At 35.8% G+C, this 24,495-nt stretch overlaps 1 protein-coding gene across 6 annotated transcripts in view; it reads left to right on the top strand.

The window, feature by feature from the left end:
- itga9 (integrin, alpha 9) overlaps positions 1-24,495 on the top strand; it is a 199,804-nt gene that overhangs the window by 151,921 nt on the left and 23,388 nt on the right. For all 6 annotated transcript variants that reach the window (XR_012388514.1, XR_012388516.1, XR_012388515.1 and 3 more), the window contains exons 19-25: positions 1,495-1,581; positions 3,590-3,669; positions 5,301-5,390; positions 8,179-8,287; positions 9,335-9,442; positions 22,941-23,066; positions 23,761-23,880. Coding sequence is in view for 2 of the 6 variants with exons in the window: in XM_073919446.1 (XP_073775547.1) it covers positions 1,495-1,581; positions 3,590-3,669; positions 5,301-5,390; positions 8,179-8,287; positions 9,335-9,442; positions 22,941-23,066; positions 23,761-23,880 (720 nt within the window). In the remaining 4 variants the exon portion in view is untranslated. The remainder of the gene's footprint in view (positions 1-1,494; positions 1,582-3,589; positions 3,670-5,300; positions 5,391-8,178; positions 8,288-9,334; positions 9,443-22,940; positions 23,067-23,760; positions 23,881-24,495) is intronic.

Genomic DNA, 24,495 nt, shown 5'->3' with positions numbered 1-24,495 from the left:
ATGCAAAAAGCGCCAATTTTTTAGGTGTTTATTATAACACAGACAAAAATACTGATATCTTAAACACTTTCAATATTGTTTTATGAAAATTCAAAGGGTTTTCCTTGAAAATGGTATACATTTTTTTGCATTTACACCTCTGCATGTGGATTTGGGTAGGCAAAATCCCGGCGGAAATCCCAAAATAGCACTGGGGTTTAAGAGGTTAATATCTGTTGATACTGCTCCTTCAGCAGACATATAACTGACTATAAGAAACTTTGCAAATACATGTCAACTTACCCTAACCCCAACAGTCTAAGTTTAATCTAATGAGAATTCGTTGGCATGTAGACCATTAAATTCAACAAACAGGCCATCAAAATAAAGTGTGAACCTGTTTTGGAGTGCACTAGCTTATAGATATTTTAAAAACTAACAATATTGATACTAACATCTAAAAACTTCATTTTAGTTTCATGGGACCTTTAAAAAAATGACTGACATAGAATACAAACACTTACTGTTCAGATTGTTGATCAAAAATGACAACTTCAGTTGTACAGAAGATCTACAGAATGCAATAGAGTGATATTTCAACTCAACTTGATTCAGTTTAGATCAATCAGTGTTAATACTGCAATCTGGTTGTCATTGCTCTCATCCAGTGTCAAATTTAGTGCAGTTGAATTGATTTTACTAAATTTTAATTGTTTTTACAACCTTTTAAACCTTTCCCAGTGTTTTTGTTCTTTAAATTGACAATGCATTATTCATATTTTCCCAACACTGGCTTCCTTCTACACAGTATCCATCTCTTAGCGTGTGCTTTTCACAACACCTTTTACAGAGGATAGATTTGAACGGTTGCACATTGCAACATGTAACGCAAGTTAAAATATACTTTTCATCTCTATCATGATGTATGTCTGAATAAAACAGATTCTTAAATGAGGAAAAACCAGACTTCATTTTGTTCATTGACTATACGGTTGTCGCCTGCTGTTGGTGGGTCTCATGTGATTGATAGGTTTATATTCCACCCTTTCACCAGTAAACAAATAATTAGAGAAGAGATGTCATTATGGAGGGTGGGGAAGTTATTTTGATTAAATTTTGTGGGTACATGAAATTAAACTCAAATGACTGCAATTTTAGTTTGATATTCACTTTAAAATGATCCATTTTGCTGACCGACGGGTGTGTTGACCTCTTGAAATTAATACAGCAAACATAAAAGTAAAAATGGGATTTATTTATCTCCAATTTACTTTGTTAACGATTGAATGAGGATATCGACACATACTTTTAATGCATATTAAATTCCTCTTCTTCATATTTCTCAGCTGGTAACCGTTCGCATACCTTCTCAATGTTTGCTCATGTTCTTGGTGTTTTTTCTTCTTTTTTGGTCATGGCTTTCTGTTGTGGTCTCTACAAATGAGTCCAGCTTTTGAAGTGTTTGACTGGTTATTCTCACTCTGATTTGCTCTTTTGTCTCTGTTTTGGCTCCAGGAAGAAAAGGGCATTTCCTGTATGCTGGTAGAGCTGGACTTCCTCAAGTGTAGCGTTGGCTTTCCTTTCATGAGGGCACAAACCAAGGTACTTTAACAACTTATAGATTCAAGATGCATTTGCACTTAAAGGTATGGTTCACACAAAAAATGAAAATTTGCTCACTATTTACTAATTCTCAGGCGGTGCCAAACCTCTATAAGTTTCTTTTTTTTCTGTTGAAAAAATATATTTTGAAATAAGCTGAAAGCCTGTAAACATTAACTTCTATAATAATAATAATAATAATAATAATAAGCACTGTAAATATAACAGTTAGCACTGTCGCCTCACAGCAAGAAGGTTGCTGGTTCGAGCCTCGGCCTGGTTAGTTGGCGTTTCTGTGTGGAGTTTGCATGTTCTCCTTGCGTTCGCGTGGGGTCCTCCAGTTTCCCCCACAGTCCAAAGACATGCGGTACAGGTGAATTGGGTTGGCTAAATTGGCCGTAGTGTATGAGTGTGAATGAGTGTGCATGGAAGCTTCCCAGAGATGGGTTGCGGCTGGTAGGTCATCTGCAGCGGAAAACATATGCTGGACAAATTGGCGGTTCATTTTGCTGTGGTGACCCCGGATTAATAAAAGGACTAAGCCGAAAAGAAAATTAATGAATTAATGAATAAATGAATTAATTAATTAATTATAATAATAATAATAATAATAATATTATTATATTTTTTATTATTATTATTATCACTACATTTCTGGAGGGAATCTCCTCATCCACCACCAGTGTGCAGCATCCACCTGGATGAAGCGACAGCAGCCATATTGCACCTGATTGGTGAAGAGAAGACATTATTATTATTACTATTATTATTATTATTATTATTATTATTATTAGGAGAAGACATTATTATAGAAGAGAATTATTATTATTATTATTGATGAAGCCAATTATGACATAGGGAGGGTTAGGAAGCCATGATGGACTGAGGCCAGTGGACAAATTTGGCCAGGATGCCTGGGTTAAACTCCTACTCTTTTTCGAAGGACATCCCGGGATTTTTAATGACCACAGAGAGTCAGGATCTCGGTTAATGACCACAGAGAGTCAGGACCTCGGTTTAACGTCTTATCCGAAAGACGGTGCTCACTGTCCCCATCAATACACTGGGGTGTTGGGACTCACACAGACCGCAGGTTCCGAGACCCCTGCTGGACTCACTAACATCACTTCCAGCAGTAACCTAGCTTTCCCATGTGGTCTCGCATCCAGGTACTGACCAGGCACAGCCCTGCTTAGCTTCAGTTGGCGACCATGTGAGAGTTGTAGTGAGCTAGCTGCCATAGCAGAAAAAAACAAGTACTATGGAAGTCAATGGTTACAGGTTTCCAGTTTTCTTCAAAATATTTTCTTTTGTGAAAGATAGAAACTATTAACGGTTTAAAACAAGTAAAGGCTGAGTAAACGATGACAGAATTTTCATTTTTGTGTGAACTATCCAATTAACCTTATATACTGTAAAAACTGGAAAGAACAGTTTCTGTATTTTGTGATTTCTCAAGTGTTTTCTGTTTATTTACAGCTGTAAATTGCATTATGGGATGTTGATTTTCGCTCTGTCGACTTTTGATGATGAATATTCAACTTTACAGTTTTTACAGTAAAAGTGACTTTTATTGACATTTTAGTTAGAAATAATAGAATGTATAAGAAATAATATATTTATTTTAATTATATATATATATATATATATATATATATATATATATATATATATATATATATATATATATATATATATATATATATATATATAGAAAGTTAGAGAAATAGGTCTGTTAAACAACAGAAAATGTAGTGCCAGTTTATTACAAGGTGTTTGTAGCATAATGTACCACACCAACCGAGACAATATAGCACTTTAAACTATTAGAAATGTTAATAAAAGTCACTTTTTTTTTACCTTTTCGAGGTTAAAACTTGCTGGAAGAAAAATGAAGATCACATAATGCAATTTAAAAACATATTTAAAACATGAATCGCAGAATATGTAAATTAATCACAAATTTAGTAATATTTTTAACACAGTCTGTTTTTGACCTTTTTTTCAGTACCATATATCGGCACTTTTTGACACGAGTCGTCTGTCCGGTGAAAACGAAACGCTGTTGTTTTTGGTGCACGCTAGAAGGTAAGATCTGAACTGAACATTCTTTCATTCATTTTCCTTTGGCTTGGTCCCTTATTTTTCAGTGGTCGCAACAGTAGAATGAACCGCTAACTATTCCATCATGTTCACGCAGAGGATGCCCTTCTAGTTGCAACCCATTTCTGGGAAACACCCATACACTCATTCACACACTATGACCAATTGAGGAAACCCACGCCAACACCAGGAGAACATGCAAACTCCACACAAAAATGTCAGCTGGCCCAGCCGGGACTCAAACCTGCGACCTTCTTGCCGTGAGGCGACAGTGCTAACCACTGAGCCAACATGCTGCCTCTGGACTGAAAAAAAAAAACCTCTTTAAAAATGCAAAATTTACTTCAGTGATTAAAAAACACATGGTTCACATCATCCGTCCACATTAGTGAATGTCACGATGTTTATATTTGAGAACTCGATAGATTAGACATTTGGACTTTTTCCCTATTTGGCTATTTTGAGAGAAATGAAGTGGTTTCGCTTGATACTAAAGTGGTGATATTAATCTAATGCTGGCCAGATGTGTTTTCTTTGCTTTAGATGTGTATTACACAGTAAGTGGTAAAGACTAGCTCTCTGAGAGGCAAATACAATCTTCAAAATGGACGTTTGGTCTTACTTGACCGTACAACTATGCTAAAAACAAATCTTATGTCCACACCAATATGTTCAAACATTTGTGTTGGTAAAGTTTTTGAACAAAGTCTCTTATGCTTACTTAAACTTGATTTGATCAAAATAGCAAAAACCTTGTGAAAGATTGTCTTAAAGGATTCAGTAAAAATGAAATAATATTAAACGCTTTTTACTGTAGTAAATGTTTGAGTGTACTTTGTTTATGTGATTCAAACATGAATTGTCTGCATCTTTTTCATGTTCTTTTCAATGAGCAAAATAGTTAAAATTTTATTTAATTATTAGTTATTTAATTATCTTATTTTATTTATATTTAATTTAAATATATTTGAATTTTCAATTAATTGAAAAATTAAAAAAATTGAAATTTCAATTTGAACTATATTAATTATTGAAATATACATATGTTAATGTCTTTAATGTGATATTTTGTTTTATTTGTTTATTTATTTATTTTATTTTTATTATTTTTTCATTTTATTTTATTTTATTTTCATTTTATTTAGATAAATTTTATTAAAAAAATTTGTTATGTTATTTTAATTTTTTATTTTATTTTATTTCATTTTTTTTATTTTATTTTATTTTATTTTATTTTATAGTCCATTTTCACCATGTTCTTTTTTTTAAGAAATTAACTGACCAATTTTCTTTTTAGAAATTAAAAATTTGATTGATGGATTGATGGATTGACTGATTGACATTATTTTACTTTATTTAAATATCACTGTTAATATATTAACAATAATAAAAATATTTTATTTAATTTTTATTTAAATATTACTGTTTATATTTACCCAGATTAGGGTTGACCAGCAATTTATAATAACCCAGAGTGGTATTTTATTTATTTGAATTTAGACTTTATTTATTTGTTTATTTATTTTATTCATTTGTTTTATTTGTTAGTTTGTTTGAATTTTAGATTAATCTTTTTTAAATAATCTTTGCTAAAAACTGTTTTCTTTTTCTCTCAGTGCCAATCCAGAACATGACAACACTCTTCATGATAACACATTGGAGTTGTCAATTCCGCTGGTACATGAAGTGGACACAACAATCACAGGGTGAGATTTACGCTTCATGAAAAAGGAAAACTGCACCCCAATTTAAAATCCTGTCAGTTTATTTACCCTAATATTGTTCAAAGATATGTTTGACTTTCTTTCATATATTAAACTGTCCCAGAACAAGCCAATATTATACAATGACTTGCCTAATTAACCTAACTTGCCTAATTAACCAAGTTAAGCCTTGCAATGTTACTTTAAGCTGAATACTAGTATATTGTAAAAAATATCTAGTCAAATGTTGTGCTGTCATCATGACAAAGATAAAAGAAATCATTATTAGAAATTAGTTATTAAAACTGTTATGTTTAGAAAAATGTTGAAAAAAATCCCTCTGTTATGACTTCAACTTTTTTTTATTTATGATCAATCCTGTAAGAGCTTTGAAGTTTATTCCACCAAACGTCTCCTAATGCAGCTCTTACTGTATGTGGACATTTCTTTTCTGGCACGGGTTTCTTTACACACTGGAGTATTTCAAAGTAACAGGCTCGCAGATGCTTGTTTCATAGAGATGAATGAGGCTTAGATAGACAACATGTTGAAGTGCGAGACGTACAGCCTGATAATGAGATGGTCCTCCCTCTAATGTTTTAGAAGAGCGCGCCAGAGACTACACTTTCATATATAAACATGATCTCCAGAGGTTAGACTTTAAATAAAGTTACTGTCTGCTTTATGTCAGATAGCCAGTAAACTCCATATGGATCAGAAGGTTTCTATCATCAGTACTATGTTATGTCAGGATTATATTTATATCAGTACCAGTAACACTTTATTTTAACTAACTACAGTCAAAGACAAAATTATCATTAGCACTTCTCTGATTTAAAAAAAAAAAAATTGTAATATTTCCCAAATGATGTTGAACAGATTCAGTAATTTTTCACAGTATTTTGTTCGTTTACGCTCACGCGTAGGCTGCGCCGTAGCATACGTGTGCGCTTGAGCAAGAAGTATAAACAAGGCTTTAACCAGTTTGCTTACACAAGAAAACAACTTGTTGCGTTTGTTGCAACAGGCATTGTTGCTGTCCACTCAGGAAATACAACCCGTTTGGTTCTCTCTGGCACTCCGCAAGCATACAAGCTGTGTGTGCGCGCGAGTCTGTGACTGTCTCACGAGCTATGTGTGCTTAAACCTGGTTTTACTTCTGTGCAAGTGACCGGCGTAACCCATGGCGCATGCAACACGCGTAGCTGTGCATTTATACTTCTGCGCGCTGTCTCTGTTGGTCTGCATTTCTAAAACGCTAGTTGGCAGTGAGGTATATGTTCGTCTGTGTCGAGTTTCTTCGCCTGTGTTTTGTTTTTTCTGACCGCTTCCTGAATGTACAAGTGGCTCAAACTCGCTCATTTTGAGGCAGGAACCGGCAGACGTGCAACAACTTTAACTATGAGGTAAATACAAAACAAAACGTTCCATACGGAGCTCCTTCACGGGACTCCACACTTGTAAACAATTGCTCTATTGGGCTCACGCCACTCGCGCGGCTCTCAGTGCCACCCAGACTCGTTAGCGCTACCAAACCGACCAATCACAGTGCTTGCGCTACGCGTCGTTGCAAGGTGTAGTTAAGGCTGATTTATACTTCTGCGTCAAACACCGGCGTAGGCTACAGCGCTGACGCATAGCCCTTCGCCGTGGCCATCGCCGTCACTGACGTCACCTCTCAAAAATTGTAACTACACGTCGCAACAACGCGTAGCGCAAGCTCTGTGATTGGTCGGCTTGCTAGCGCCGACGAGTCGGGCGGGACCGAGAGCCGCGCGAATGGTGCGAGCGATTGTTTACAAGTGTGGAGTCCCGTGAAGGAGCTCCAGATGGAAAGTTTTGCTCTGTGTTTACCTCATGGTTAAAGTTGTTGCACGTCCGCCGGTTCCTGCCTCAAAATGAGCGAGTTTGAGCCACTTGTACATCCAGGAAGTGTTCAGAATAGCAAAACAGAAGCGAAGAAACTCGACACAGAGGAACATTTACACCTCACTGCCCACTAGCGTTTCGGAAGTGTTAATGCAGACCAACGGAGACAGCGCGCAGAAGTATAAATGCACAGCCACGCGCGTTGCCTGCGCCGTGAGTTGCGCCGGTCACTTGACGCAGAAGTATAAACCAGGCTTTACATTTTTTTGAGAGGTGAACGTCAGCGACGCCACGGCCACTGCGTAGGGCCATGCGTCAACGTGTAGGCTGCGCCGTAGCATACGGGTGCGCTTGACGCAGAAGTATAAATCAGCTTTAACCGAGCCTCCACTGGGCGCATGCGCACAGCCAAGAACTGTGAAGCCTTTTATACTTGACGCGCTCGCCATGAACACAAGCATTTCTCAAGTGAGATTGCCAACTGTGCAGACGAATATCGCAAATTAGAAAAGGTTGGTCAGTTAAATTATGCTACTGTAAGTAATTTTTATTCAGCAGTAATTCTCCAGTACCAATAGCAGAACCGTTAACGTCAGAGCTTTTCGATACTTCAGTCTTTTATAATGTAGCACCGATACCGATAGACTATAGAGTTTGGATACCCATCCCTACTGTCATCATGGCAAAGATGAAATAAATCAGTTATTAGAAATGAGTTAATAAAACTAATATGTTTAGAAATGTGTTGAGAAAATCTTCTTTCTGCTAAACAGAAATTAGGGGGAAAAACTCTACTGGAAGGCTGATGATTCTGACTTCCACTACAGATTACAGCAAACCTTATTTGAATCAGTTTAAGTGAGGGCCATAAGAGTATAGCACAGTAAAGGATTAACATAGTAACTGTGTTTCTGTTTTACAGTGTGGTCAACCCTACATCTTTTGTGTATGGAAACTCAGTAGACCGATCGCGCTTCGTCCAGCTGGAGGACATGGAGTGCAGCTTTCAACCGCTTAACTTCACTTTTCAGGTAACATATGTGTTTCCATGTTCCAGAATAGACTTAATCTGTAAGTAAGGGGAAATGTGCAGTCAGATGAACATCATAACTCAATTATCTCACTGCAATTTCCTTTTGTCAACAATTTTTTTGTATTTTCAAGTGTAAGTATGCATCACACTTCACAATAAGCTTTCGTTAATTAATGTTAATGTATTAACCTAAACAAACTAAGACTGGCGACAAGGTGGCTCAGTGGTCTTGGTCAGTTGGCATTTCTGTGCGGAGTTTGCATGTTTTCCCCAAGTTGGCGTGGGTTTCCTTCGGGTGCTCCGGTTTCCCTCAAAGTCCAAACACATGCGCTATTGGTGAACTGAATAAGCTAAATTGGCCGTAGTGTATGAGTGTGTGTGAATGAGAGTGTATGGGTGTTTCCCAGTACTGGGTTGCAGCTGGCAGGGCAGCCACTGTGTAAAACATATGCTTGATAAGTTGGCGGTTCATTCCACTGTGGCGACCACTGACTGAAGGAATGAATGAATGAATAAATGAACAAATTAAGAACGAGCAATAGCGCAGCATTTATTAATCATAGTTCCTCATGCAGTATTAAAATCCAAAAATGAAGTTTACAAGGATTAACCGTTATTAAAGGAATTTTGATTAGCTAATATTAACAAAGATGAAAAAATACGGTAATTAATGTATTTTTCATTGTTTCACATTAGTAAATATAGCAACTAATGAAACCTTAGTGTAAAGTTTGGCTCAAGTATTTAAGATTTACTTGAAAAGCAAAATGGCTTATTTTGTAATACAAGATTGTAATATTATAACCAATAATACTAAAATATTGGCTCATTTAATTTTTTTTCAGAAAAATCTAGCAAAATCTAGCAAGATTTTTAAAACAAGAACAAAACAAGAACAAATATCTGTCTATTTCTGTTTGAATGTTTATTTTTCTGACATTTTTCATGTCTTAAGCATTTTGATGTTGTTTTTTAGATAGCAAATCTGAATATCTCGCATCACAGATCACAGCATCCTTCCATTTCCTGTGTGCTGTTTGTGTAGGTGATAAACAATGGACCCAGCAGACTTCCAGGCTCCAGGGTGGACATCAGGATCCCCCACCGGCTGGCTGGCAGCGGACCCGAAATGTTCCATATCATTGACACACAAGTGAGTTCCTGCCACTGATGCTCTGGGTGTGTTTTTTATAGCTACTATTCATTCTCCCAGCAGTTTCTTCACATCAGTGTTACAGCTGTCCATTTTCACCATGTTCTTTTTTTTAAGAAATTAACTGAGCAATTTTCTTTTTAGAAATGTAAAATTTGATTGATGGATTGATTGATTGAGTGATTGACATTATTTTACTTTATTTAAATATTACTGTTAATATATTAACAACAATAAAAGTATTTTATTTAATTTTTATTTAAATATTACTGTTTATATTTAAATTAAATATTAACAGTAATATTTCATTTAATTTTATATGATTTAAATATTACTGTTCAAATTTAAATTAAATATTAGCAGTATTGTTTAATTGTATTTCATTTACTTTTATTTAAATATTACTGTTCATATTTAAATAAATATTACCAGTAATATTTAATTGTATTTGTTTTATTTTATTTAAATATTATTGTTCATATTTAAATTAAATATTAATAGTAATGTTTAATTGTATTTCATTTTATTTTATTTTAATATTTAAATTAAATAATAGCAGTAATATTTAATTGTATTTATTATCATTTTTTTAAATATTACTGTTCATATTTAAATTAAATATTAGCGATAATATTTATTGTATTTTTTTCTTTCATTTAAATATTACTGTTTATATTTAAATTAAATTTTAACAATATTATTTTATTTTATTTGCTTTTATTTTATTTAAATGTTACTGTTCCTATTTAAATTAAATATCATTGGTAATAATTATTTGTATTTAATTTAATTTAAATATTACTGTTCATATTTAAAGTAAATATTAACAGGAATATTTTATTTTATTTAAATATTACTGTTAATGCTTTAAATGAAATATTAGCAGTAATGTTTAATTTGATCTACTTTTATTTTTATTTAGCTATTTTGTTTATATTTAAATTAACTTAATATTACCAGTAATATTTATTTTAATTCATTTTATTAAAATATCACTGTTGCTCTTTAAACTAAATATTAAGAGCAATATTTAAATTTATTTTAACAGTACTGCTACTATTTAACTGAAATATTACCAGTAATATTTAATTTAAATTTATTAATAGCAGAAACATTTAGAAACATAAATTTAGAAACATGGTGGTGTCAAAAATCATGTTAAAAACTACTCAAACTTACAGCTTGTGTTTAAGTGAGTCATGAATGAACACATACTGCATTGTAGCTGTATTGCATTATATTATGGTGCATTGATTTACATGCTGCAATATTTTTCAATTGGTTATGACCCTTGTGGAATGTTTTATTAGGTTAAAGTTAGGGATTAAATAATAGTTTTTTTATATTTTCAGACAAAAGAATCATGTGGTTAGTGGAAAAAATGATGCTGCATTGTTGCATTACCTTTCCACTAATTAAATGGCACAATATTCCCTATAAATATTGTTTCTGCTTAGGGTAGCAATATGAGGTTTACCTTATAAAGTACTTCATAAATGCCACAATTGTTGTATGTTTGCATTTTTCGGCTAAAAATTCAGAGCTTTATCTATATTGTATCTATAGAAATGTGAGGATTATGTTGACTTCTCATAAACCGCAGTGCTGGGCCGAGAGGACTTAAACACATCAACATCCTCAGGCTTATAGTTAATTCACAGGTGAGAGACTGCTGTACCAGCAGAGCCGAAGACAGACTCACAATGAGCTTCTTATCGAGAGATGAAATTCAAGACCACCATGTTTGTTTAACCCTAGGGTGTCCGCTGGGTCTTAAAAAGTCTTGAATTCACTTATATATAGTGTTGTAGGTCTTAAAGGGGACCTATTATGCAACCACTTCTATAAGGGGTTTAAACACAGTTGTGTTGTAAAAGTGTGTAAATATAGCAGGCCTCTAATGGTAAAAAAAATGTTAATTAAATTTTTATACTCACACTTGATCAAAACAGTCTGCACAAACACTTTGATTGATGTTCTCCTTTTGTACGTGTCGTCACAGGGAAAAGCCCCGCCCACTAGTAATGATCTTTCCCTTATTAGCATAAACAGCCCTGAGTGAGAAGCAGTTGTCCGATGCAGTGCCACTAAACTGATGCAAAGGCAGTTTTAGCTCCGCCCTCTTGAGCACAATCTCATTTGAATTTAAAGCGACAGTAACCAAAACAGCACAATTTGGATTAAAGCCTAAAAGGGTCAGTTTCAGAGAGTTATAAAACATTATTTGTGTGGTATTTTGAGCTAAAACGTCCCATACACACTCGAGGGACATCAGAGACTTATTTTACAGCTTGTAAAATGGGGCAAAATAGATTAATAGGGGCATAGACACAATAGGGACATATAACGTTTATTTCACACGGCCCCCATTTTATAGAATCAAAGCAAGGCTGCGATGGGAAAAAACCTGAAAGTATAAGACCAGCACTGTAAACAATGCAATAATGCAATACGGGGCTTCAGCGTCAATGCTTAACAGAGGGCGTGTCTAAAGGTGGGGGTTACGTGATTGTCATAGCAGCATCAGCCAATGAAATTAGTCAAAAATCAGCTACTGTCTGAGCTGGTGTATTTGCATACAGCAATCTGATTGGCTGACGCTTTCATCTGTGCTTTTCAAGTACCAGTGTGGATGAGAGTGGATGAGAGTGTATGAGTGTTTCCCAGTGATGGGTTGCAGCTGGAGGGGCATCCACTGCATAAAACATTTGCTGGATAGGTTGGTGGTTCATTCCGCTGTGGCAACCCCTGATTAATAAAGGGACTAAGCCGAAAAGAAAATGAATAAATGAATTAATGAATTAGATAATTTTTTTGATGTTTTAAGTTAAAATCTTTTCCACTGACCCAACTAAACCAGTATAAGTCTGAAATTTCATTCATAATGGTCATAAAAGTCTTAAATCTGACTTGGTGAAACCTGTAAAAAGTGTTTACAGCGACTATATTGCTATAGCTTAGGTCAAGGATCAACCTGTTTACTGTGAACTGGGGGACGGGGAGGTTTGTATCCCACCCTGGACGTCCCATATGGAATCACTTACGCTGGGATTAGATGACTTGCACGGAAGGATGGAATGGGACACTTGGGGAAAGACTTCTGTTCACCCCGACTAACCTGCAGCACAGTGGCAGAGCCGGGGAAGCCCACGTTCCCACACCCACAACACAAACACTGGGCCTAATTAAAACTGCACACATGGAGGAATTCCACTGGAAGCATATGGGGCATTTTTACACAAACAGCTTGAGCCCATCCCTCCACGCTCCAGAGATGTCTTGGCTTAGAGAGAGAGTTGTGTGACATCAGCTTTGATTGAGAAATTCTAGTGAAACGGCTTGCTGCCAGCTGCCTTTCACAGTCACAAACAATGCATTGGGATTTTTGTTGCTTTCATAATTTGAATTATAGCATTGCTGTAGGCTTTATTGTGCAGTAAAAGCATGTTAGACCAGAGCAAGCAACAGGTCTTCTTCAAGTTACCTGAAACTGTTTAATAACTTACATATACGCATATTACCATTAAAAATTACAGTTTGGGCTCGGCTTTTAAACACTACACCAGCGGCCAACGTCATCAGCACAAAATGAGGATCCTCCAATGCTGGGCTGATTTATACTTCTGCGTCAAACGTCGGCGTATGCTACGGCGCTGACGCATAGCCCTTCGTCGTGGCCATTGGCGTCACTGAGGTCACCTCTCAAAAAATGTAACTACATGTCGCAACAACGCGTAGCGCAAGCTCTGTGATTGGTCGGCTTGGTAGCGCTGACGAGTCTGGGCGGGACCGAGAGCCGCGTGAATGGTGCGAGCCTGATGGAGCGATTGTTTACAAGTGTGGAGTCCGTGAAGGAGCTCCGGATGGAAAGTTTTGTTTTGTGTTTACCTCATAGTTAAAGTTGTTGCACGTCCGCCGGTTCCTGCCTCAAAATGAGCGAGTTTGAGCCACTTGTACATTCAGGAAGTGTTCAGGAAAGCAAAACAGCAGCGAAGAAACTCGACACAGAGGAACATTAACACCTCACTGCCAACTAGCGTTTCGGAAGTGTTAATGCAGACCACAAGAGACAGCGTGCAGAAGTATAAATGCACAGCTACGCGCGTTGCATGCGCCGTGGGTTACGCCGGTTACTTGACGCAGAAGTATAAATCAGCCTTCACACACACATAAAACGACACACCCACATACAAACAAATGCACACCTATAAAAAATACGTTCTGCAAGCGAACATAACAATGGGTATAAAGATGTTTGGATTTCTGTTGCTTTCAAACCTTGAGTTATAGCATTGTTGTGGGCTTCATTATGCAGTCAAAGCATGCTTTTGACTGTTTTTTGCAATCAGTGAGTGACATACTACACAATGATATCAGCTGACATGCTATTAAAACTACAAATACCATAATATTGTAGATGGTGAACACCAGTGTTCAAATATTTATGTGTTTTTGTGGCTTTCGTAGCTTGAGTTATCGGCTTCATGCATTGTCATAGGCTCCATCTTAGAATCAAAGCATGTTTTTGGTTGTTATTTGCAACCAGTGAGTGACATAATGATCTCAGCTGGAATGTTATTAAAACTACAATTGCAATATTATTATAGATGGTAAACATGGGTATAAAATGCTTTTGAATTGTTGTTGCTTTCATAACTTGAATTATAGGCTCAATGCATTGTCGTAGGCTCCATCATGTAGTCACATCATGTTATTGGTTGTTTTTGCTACCAGTGAGTGACATACACAATTATATCAGCTGAAATGTTATTGAAACTACAATTGCAATAATATTGTAGATAGTAAACATGGGTATAAAATGCATTTAAAATGTTGATGCTTTCATAACTTGAATTATAGGCGCAATGCATTGTTGTAGACTTCATCATGCAGTCACAGCTTGTTTTTGGTTTTAATTTTTGGGCAACCAATGAGTGATTTACTCAAAATTAGCTGGCACATTATTAAAATTAAAATTGCAATATTGCTGTAGATGGTAAACATAAAATGCGTTTGGATTGTTGTTGCTTTCTTAATTTAACTTATAGGCTCAATGCATTGTGGTGGTAGGCTTCATCATGCAGTTAAAGCACATTGTTTAGTATTTTTTGCAGCCAGTGAGTGATTTACTCAATAACATTAGCTGACACATTATTAAAACTACAATTGCAGTATTATTGTAGATGGTAAACATCACACACCAGTGGTGACATGTACTTTAACCCTTTATTTTGTGTGTTAGGTCAATTTAATCAGCATGTAAATCCTTAGGATACTTATTAAAATACTTATTGCTGTTACTGTGGGTTATTGCAAGAAAAAAATCAATTAATTAATATATATATATATATATATATATATATATATATATATATATATATATATATATATATATATATATATATATATATATATATTTAAGGGTGGAGCCGAACCCGAATACGGTATTCGGAAAGGCACGAATAGCGTGTTTTTACGAATACTTATTTCGAACAAATACTTGAAAAATTATTTGTATTCGGGAGCAAGAAAAACACTACATCAAAAAGCAGCGTTTCCTCCTGAGACCACAGTGCGTGAGTGAGAGCGAGAGAGAGAGAGAGAGAGGTAGAGAGAGGGCGGGGCGGAGGTAAAAGGTCTCTGGCACACGCTTCTCCACAGCAGCAGACGGAGAAGGCTCGGCTGAGCGAAAAAAATGCTTCTCTGCATCACTATTTTGTACCTTAATTGGGTTCCAGATGCAGTTTATAAACTTGTAGCGGAGTTTGTTCGGGATTTTCCATTACGCTGCATTTTTGAAGTTTGCAATCAGGTGCTCTGTTTACGCAACTTTAGCTCTGTTAGCGCGGTAATTTAGACAATAGACTGTTGATAGAGTAACGTTAACGTTTCTTTATAAAGGTTAAAACGATGCTTGTGCAGTTGTGTCGAATAGTATGCACTTATGGGAGTTATATGGTACGTCTAAATAACTGTCTTTTGCAGACAGCAAGATATATGCTATAGGCTAGTTAACCTTAGCATAGCTTCCCGTCACTTTTTATTAATTTGAAACTCCTCAAATACATTTGGGCACCATGAAAAAGAGTGAGACTGCTGCTGAGCCATTTCTTAGTCCTCCACCAGTAAAAAAAATAAAACTTCATGTTCTTTGTGGAAGCATTTTACAGTCAGTGGTGCTGCAGATAAAACAAAGTGATACTGTATAATGTTTACAAAAGTGAAATCAGCAGAGGTATTAAACATCTGTCAACATCTTCTATGCATAATCATTCATTTTCTTTTCGGCTTAGTCCCTTTATTAATCTGGGTTTGCCACGGTGGAATGAACCACCAATTTATCCAGCATATGTTTTACACAGTGGCTGCCCTTCCAGCTGCTACCCAGCACTAGGAAACATCCATACACTCTCTTTCGCACACATACAATAGGGACAATTTAGCTTACCCAATTCACCTATATTGCATGTGTTTGGACTGTGGGGGAAACCGGAGCACCCGGAGGAAACCCACGCCAACATGGGGAGAACCCAGTCGAGGCTCGAACCAGCAACCTTCTTGCTGTGAGGCGACAGTGCTACTCACTGTGCCACCGCGCAACCTTCTATGTAATGTATTATCACATGCACTAAAAGCATCCTCTCCTGATACTGTCTGTGAACCCCCACAAGCATCAATCCCCTTAATCAGCACAGCTATGTTCTACTAAATCCTCCACAAGCACCAAACCATCAACACAGCCACATTCTGCCAGATGACAATAGCAGGGCTGTATCTTTTAGTATTATATAGAATACTTTTGTTCTGCCAGATCTCCCAGGAAGGGTTTTATTTAGATTTATTTAGTTAATTTTAGTTTTTGGAATTCCGTGCATTGGAAAAAAGTTCTTTCAGAAGAAGAACAGTTTTTTTTAAATATTATTTGTTTTTATTCTGTCTATTCAGTGTCCTTCAACAAGAACGGTGGTGGTGGGGTTCATAATATTTACAATGGTATTTTATTAGTTTTTGGTTTAACCATGGGTGAGATAATGGCTTCTATGTTATTTTCTTTTCAATGACATTGCTTGTCACATGTTCAAAAACAACAACCAATATTGCATATCTATAATTTATATAATGGGTATAATTAAACAATACTTTCACTATAACGTAAATTAGAAGTGTAATAGAAAAAATATATATTTTTGCGCCATTTTGAATTTTACTCGAATACAAATACAAATACAAATACAAATACTTTTCCCCCTTAACAAATACAAATACAAATACCGGCTGCTCCGAACATCCCTAATATATATATATATATATATATATATATATATATATATATATATATATATATATATATATATATATATATATATATATATATACATATATTTATTATTAATTAATTGATTTTTTTTTCTTGCAATATATATATATATATATATATATATATATATATATATRTGTGTGTGTGTGTGTGTGTGTGTGTGTGTGTGTGTGTGTGTGTGTGTGTGTGTGTGTGTGTRTATATATATATATATATATATATATATATTAGGGATGTAACGGTATCAGAATTTCACGGTACGATAATACCTCGGTATGAATTGCACGGTAGGGTATTTATTGAATAATGGAATATTTCCAAGAAAAACAAAACTAATGAAAAGACTCGAAAAAAGTGCCAAAAGTGTTTATTTACCTTAGCACTGAACATATCAATGACATACAAATTAGCCATCTATCTGTATGTTTCGAAACAGGAACTTCAATTTTTCAATTTTAATAACAAAAAACTTTTAAACCATATAAAAAAAATAAAGTTTCAATTTAGTATTGTTGAAAACTCATCACATTCAACATTTAATCACTCACTCACTTAGATAGAGATGGGTTTTAAAGGAAAATTATCATATAACTATAATCTGGTAAAAGCTGGATCTCTGGGCATGTCCCCTGCAACAGATAAAAACCCCTCTCATTTAGGACTGAGGTTTCTGGGACAGAGATATGATTTAGCCAAGGTTGACAGCAGTGGGTAACGTTGTGCATTGTCTTTCCACCACTTGAGAGGACAAGCCATGAGTGAGAGAGAGGTCTCTTTGCGGTACAAGTCAATGTCTGCATCAATCTGAACAGTGTGCTGTGTTCTGCAGTCCTCATGACTGTTTTTAGTCGTATTCCCCGACTTATATTTCACCACAGTCTGTCAGTGCCTCCATACTGTTTTTTTCTTTGTCACCTTTTCTTCTTTTTCGTATTTCTTTAGAAAGAAACCGAAATGTTTCCACACATCCGATTTAAAACCCGCTTTAGGTTCGATCATTTCCAGATCTTTTTCTTCCCCGCTACTAGCAGCACACTCCATTTCCGCATTACTGGATCTGTAGTGACAACAGACCGCAAAGAATGATGGCCCTTCTAATATTCTATTATATATATATATATATATATATATATATATATATATATATATATATATATATATATATATATATATATATATATATATATATATCCTTCGAAAAAAGAGTAGGGGTTTAACACCGGCATCCTGACCAAATCTGCCCACTAGCCTCTGTTGATCAGGGCCTCCTAACCATCCCCATATCATAATTAGCTTCATCACTGTCTCCTCTCCACCAATCAGCTGGGTTGTGGTGTGCTGTCTGGCACAATATGGCTGTTACACAATGATGGTGGATAAGAGAGTCCCCCCAAGAATGTGTAAAGCACTTTAAGTGTCTTGAAAAGCGATATAAGTGTAAGAAATTATTCTTATTAAATTGCCCCTGTCGTTTCATATTCAAAGGAACGAGAAAAAGTAGCAGAAACCAAACTGTATGTGGTCAATTTGACCATCATAGTCCTTCAAAGTAGAAATACTCAAAACTCTTATGCTGTCATTTAAATAAAATAGCATTGTTAGATGACCTGAGGGGAAGTAAATAAACAGCAAATGATCATTTTTGGTGGTGAATATCTCTTTAAATGTTAAAATGAGATGTTTAAAAATGAGCCTTTACATTACAGCATGCAAAGAAACGAACAAAAATCTGCCTCTGTGATCTTAAAAAAGAAAAAGAGAAAAAGAACATAACAGTAGTGTTTTACTGCTTATTTCAGCTGGAAACTGCTGTGAAATGTATGAGTGGGAATGTTTTTGGAGTTTGGAAAAATGTAGGTGGAAGCATGTTTTCCTTTCAGCTTGGGCTGCTAATATATATATGTGCTTTCAACACAGAGGCTGTTCCAAACAGTAGACTGTAAAATCAGGCCAGAAACATGAACTGCTCCAGTATTTGAATGCAAACGTTACATTCACGAGCCAAAGTGTGTGTGTGTGTGTCACTGCGAACCATCAGATGAGGCAGAGCATCAGTGTGAGGAGAATCTCAAGTGTTTTAATTATGAATTATGAACACAGTTTTAGCTAGCAACCTCAATAATAACAGAGCGGGAAAACAACTATATTGCCTGTTTGAGTTGTAGCTGAGGTTTATTATAGCCACATAAATACAAGAACACACATTATCTATAGACAAACATTCACTTTTGCATTTAAGCGTTTGCTTGTGTTAGCTGGTAAGGTCATGACGTTTGGGTCATATTAACCCCAAATTAAGACTGACTGTTGATTTTTGTGGCGTGGATGGAAACTAGTGGAGTGAATTTGACCTCTAATCATATTGTAATCAACACAGGCTTTTAAAACACAACTATACTTTTTGTTGTAGCAACAATTTTTACTCAGAAATGTCCCAGATGAATACAGTCCACAAGTAACACATTACATTTTTTAAGTAGGATATTGAATAGTATTTTCTTCATGATACATTCCATAAGATATAGCAATAAATATGTCTATATAGTTGTACTACTATTAATTCAGCTTAAGAAATTTAGGATAAATTAAACACACACACACACACACACACATATATACACACACATATATGGCTGTAAATCGGCACTGGTGGGAGGCGTGCATTGGTGCCCCCTTAGTGCCCCCACCAGTGCCGATATACAGCCATATTTCACTGCTGCGAGTGTGATATTGCGTTTATACAACAGTTTGACGGCATAATTGTGTATATAAAAACAAAATCAAACACAGAGAGTCTCAAAAACCCTTTTGTTTGTGGAACTACTTTCTTCCATATTGGATTCAAACCATAAGCTGACAGTTAAACAGTTGAGCAAGCATCTTTTAAACTTTAGATCTGTCGTGTCTGCTTTTTGCTGGCTGTATGTGGGCGGAGTAATACACAAAGGGTAAAGAGGCTGTAGGAGTTCCGATATTGCAGAATATTGCACAGCTATCAGCCAATCAGATCTGAGAACCAGACAGAACTGTTGTGTGTGTGTATATATATATATATATATATATATATATATATATATATATATATATATATATATATAAAATTATAAAACTGGTGCAAGTGTCTGTAAGGTGTCATAGAGATAAAAGAGTCTTCTACAGGTGGTCTGAGTTACACTCAGAATGGCACAATGAAAAACAATATACCTAAAAAATCCCCAAATTACTACATATATTCATTTGAAGCTGTTTCATTGTAAATAAACAGTTTTTATATTTATTTCATAGTGTTTTTGTGCCTAAACAAACCGAAAGCACAGAACAGATTCACATTTAAGAGCAAGGGGCGAACCCTGACAGTGGCGGTTCTAGGGGGGGGCCATCGGCCGGTGCCCCCGTGTCAACAAGCTTGGCCCCCCCTCTGGCCCCCCTAAATTTGGACGCGTATTTTTGTGTCAAAACGCCATGAAGAAGCGAGATCAGCCATCGGTGGCGCGCGCTCTCAGTGGCGCTCGCAGTTGTATGGCGCGCACTCGCTCTCTGCTTTTGCGCGCTTTCTCTCGCTCTCTCTGTCAGTGTGTGTGACGGTGCTGCGCACTTCAGTTCCCCGCATTCGTCAGAAGTTAACCCCCAAGTTGACACAGGTAATAAAAATACTCAACTTCAGTCATGTTCATGTTGTGAAACACTATCAAAATGTCCACTGTTGATAATATTAGACTTCTGTTTTCAATAGCGATTTCAAAACTTTTAATAGAGGAAGTCCTCAGCTATGCAGAGGTATTAATAATCAGAGATTGAGTGTACATAGTTTTACCTTCGGAAATGCAGTCTTGAACTTACAAACGGTCGGCAAGTACCAGATAACAGATGAAACACATTGTTCCAGTTTAGTTTTCAGTCACGCTCATGTAAAAGTAATATTCAACTCATTTAGTTTTGCCTTCATTCGTTTTTGATTTCAGTCGTGACATAAAGCACGAGTCATTAAGACATGATTTATTACAACACGTTTTTAAACATAATTTAACTAACAAATTTCTAATAACTACTTTTTTAATCTTTCCCATAGTGACAGTCAGTTCATAACATTTTACTAGTTATTTAGCAAGATAGTTGTATTCAGACAAAGTCCCTTTAAGTACTCTATAGTCTTTGATTCAGATTAAAGTGTAATTTAAAGATTAATTAGGTTATGTTAACTAGGAAAGTTGGAATAATTAGTCAAGTTATTGTATAGCTGGTTTGTTGTGTAGACAATCAATAAAATATACAGTAAATATTTCTTAAGGAAGCTAATAACACTGACTTCAAATGTTTTTTTTTTATATATTAAAACTGATTTTATTCAAGAAATAAACTATAAGAAATAAGATTTATTATGACTCCAGAAGAATTATTTGTGTTTTATAAGAAGTACTGTGAAAATCACCTTGGTTTAGTTTAGATCACTTGGGAAACACAATTTTAGATTAATGGGATCTGCAATCCCATTAATTAATAACTGCATCTGTTAAAGTTTACAGGTGTAAAAATGTGCCTTGATGTAGCTACTTGAATGTTAGAAATGTGTTATCTTACAATACAAAGTTACTTGTCAAATAAATGAACATGGAAGATTATTTCGAGTTTAAGTTATTTAATTAGCTTATTTATGAAGACAGGGCAGCACAGTGGCGCAGTGGGTAGCACAATCGCCTTACACCAAGAAGTTCTCTGGTTCAAGCCCTGGCTGGGTCCGTTGGTATTTCTGTGTAGAGTTTGCATGTTCTCCCCGTCTTGGCGGGGGTTTCCTTGGGGTGCTCCAGTTTACCCCACAGTCCAAAACCATGTGGTATAGGTAAATTAGTTAAGCTAAATTGTCCGTGGTGTATGAGTGTATGGGTGTTTTTAAGTGATGGGTTGCAGCTGGAGGGGCATTCGCTGCGTAAAACATATGCTGGATAAATTAGTGGTTCATTCCGCTGTGGTGACCCCACATTAATAAAAGGACTAAGCCGAAAAGAAAATTAATGAATGAATGTTTATGAAGACTGCAGAGTGATGCATAAAAAATGACTTCGAATAATTGTTTAAATAGTTTGTGATGTATGTTAAAATGTGCCTCCTAAAAGTACAAGTGGCCCCTGCCCGGCCCCCCCAGTTACTCTAGTCTAGAACCGCCACTGAACCCTGGTGGTTAGGCGGTATGGGTTGCGCATAGGGAAGCTTTAATGTTACTTGCCACCCTTCAGAGAAAGTCCGCGAGAAATATGGGAAAATACCTTTACGGGATGATAGTGGGATAGAACTGTAAAATACGGGAGAATCCCGGTAAAAACGGGAGGGTTGACAGGTATGGTCCTGGGTCACATATAAAAAAACAGAGAAAAATCGCAGGTTCATTTTCATCTATTACTTTGAAAATTTAGCACACTTTTAGCCCCACTGGACATTTCAGTTTGAAAGTGTCACTAAACACGCAGAAAGTAATGAAATATTGTTCCAAAATGTGGCACATATGGGTTGCATATTTCATTCTGCATTGATACCATAGTCAAATCATCACATGAATGAATGAGATTGTTTAGTGGGCTCATAAAATGCTCGGGGCAGCAGACGGAGATCCTCTCTTTGATTTTAGAAGACAGTGTGAGGTCTTCAGTGATGCTGCATGTTAAAGTGAAATGTTCCCCGGGGGCAGCGGGACATTAAATCACTCCAGATGGGACGTGCTCTCAGGGATCTCTTCTGATCTCCCACTGGGACAGAGCTTCCTTTCCTTATCTCAATTACTTCGCAGGTCTGAGCTCTCTTTATAAATGATAATGTCCGTGACCACTTCAATGCACCAACACTCAATGATTACAGCCAGCCTTGGGCATTTAGTAAATGAAGAAAATGGGATTTGAATGCAGCACAGTGGCTCAGTGGTTAGCACTGTGGCCTCACAGCAAGAAGATCTCTGGTTCTAGTCTCTGCTGGGCCATTTGGCATTTCTGTGTGGAGTTTGCATGTTCTTCCCGTGTTCATGTTGGTTTCCTCCGGGTGCTCTGCTTTCCCCAACAGTCCAAACACATGGGCTAGAGGTGTGTATCGCTGTAAAACTTAATAAGTTAGCATAATTTCCTTCATGATGTGCCAACATAGATCCATTCTGTGAAAGCCAGCATTATTTACCGTGTGTTTTGTGTTTGTGTGCAGGTGTCAGACGCTCGAGGGAACTGTACATGGCACAGAAACCCCAAACCCTGCACAATCCCGCAGGACAAAGAGAGCATCTTCCACACCATCTTCGCCTTCTTCACCAAATCTGGCAGAAAAGTTCTGGTATGGCATGAAGTTATTGAGCGTAGATAAGAGAAAACAGCACACTTGGCATCACATTTTCATTTAGCAGCCGGAAGTAAGACCTGCTTGAATATTTAATGTTCTTTTTGTCAGTGCATACAAAGGTGGTCAGAATTATTAGATTTTTTTCTTATTTATTTTTTTTTATATTCCCCAAACCATGTTTAACAGAGCAAGGAAATTTTCACAGAATGTCTGATAATATATTTTCTTCTGGAGAAAGTCTTATTTGTTTTATTTCGGCTAGAATAAAAGCAGTTTTGAATTTTTTTAACACCATTTTAGGGTCAATAATATTAGCCCCCTTAAGCAATATTTGTTTTCGATAGTCTACAGAACAAACCACTGTTATACAATGACTTGCCTAATTACCCTAACCTGCCTAATTAACCTAGTTAAGCCTTTAAATGTCACTTTAGGCTGTATAGAAGTGACTTGAAAAATATCTAGTCAAATATTATTTGCTGTCATCATGGCAAAGAGAAAATAGATCAGTTTTTATAGATGATTTATTAAACTATTATGTTTAGAAATGTGTTGAAAGAATCTTCTCTCTGTTAAACAGAAATTAGGGAAAAAATAAACAAGAGAGCTAATAATTCTGACTTTAACTGTACTTATTGCTGTGTTTTTGTACTGAAAGTCAATATGTGATGGTGTTTTGTGTCTACAGGACTGCGATCGGCCCGGTCGAGCATGTTTGACTATTTCCTGCAGTCTCGGCTCTCAGGCTAAAGAAGAAGCCACAAGTATAGATGTGCAAATGCTACTGAACACTGAAATACTGCAGAGGGTGAGTAATACATGTAATATAAGTCATATATATAATTATAATTTACCAAGGCCGCATCCAGTTGTTCAAAGAGATCATAAATACAATAAATGTATATTTGAGATTTTTAATTAAAAAAAAATGTTGTTATTTTAAACCTTCTATAAACAGATGATCGTGAAGGGGAAAAAAATAGGCTTTGCATTAGAGGTATAAATTGCATTTTAAAACATTTTCAAAGAGCCATTTATTTTTTTCAGCATTCAGATTTTTTAAATATTAATTAAAATGTGATAATTTAACTGTTTTTGATATAAATAAATGACAATTTTACACATAATCTTTTAAAATAAATACAGCATCAATTATTATTATTTAGATGTTTTTTAAAAAAAATCTTAGCTATCACACAATTTTGGACAACATAAATTACATATATTGTTTGAAATACATGTTTAATAAAACCAAAAATCTATGTAAAACTAAAGTACAGTGCAGCCGGAAAGTATTCGTAGCGCTTCACTTTTTCCCACATTTGTTTGTTACAGTCTTATTCCATTATGGATTAAATTCATTTAATTCGTCAACATTCGACACACAATCCCCCATAATGACAATGTGAAAAAAGAGTTTTTG

The sequence above is a fragment of the Danio rerio genome, chromosome 13 (assembly GCF_049306965.1).
Source record: "Danio rerio strain Tuebingen ecotype United States chromosome 13, GRCz12tu, whole genome shotgun sequence".
NCBI lineage: Eukaryota > Metazoa > Chordata > Actinopteri > Cypriniformes > Danionidae > Danio > Danio rerio.
Note: the sequence above shows the minus strand (reverse complement) of the source record. Positions and strands in the feature narration are given on the sequence as shown.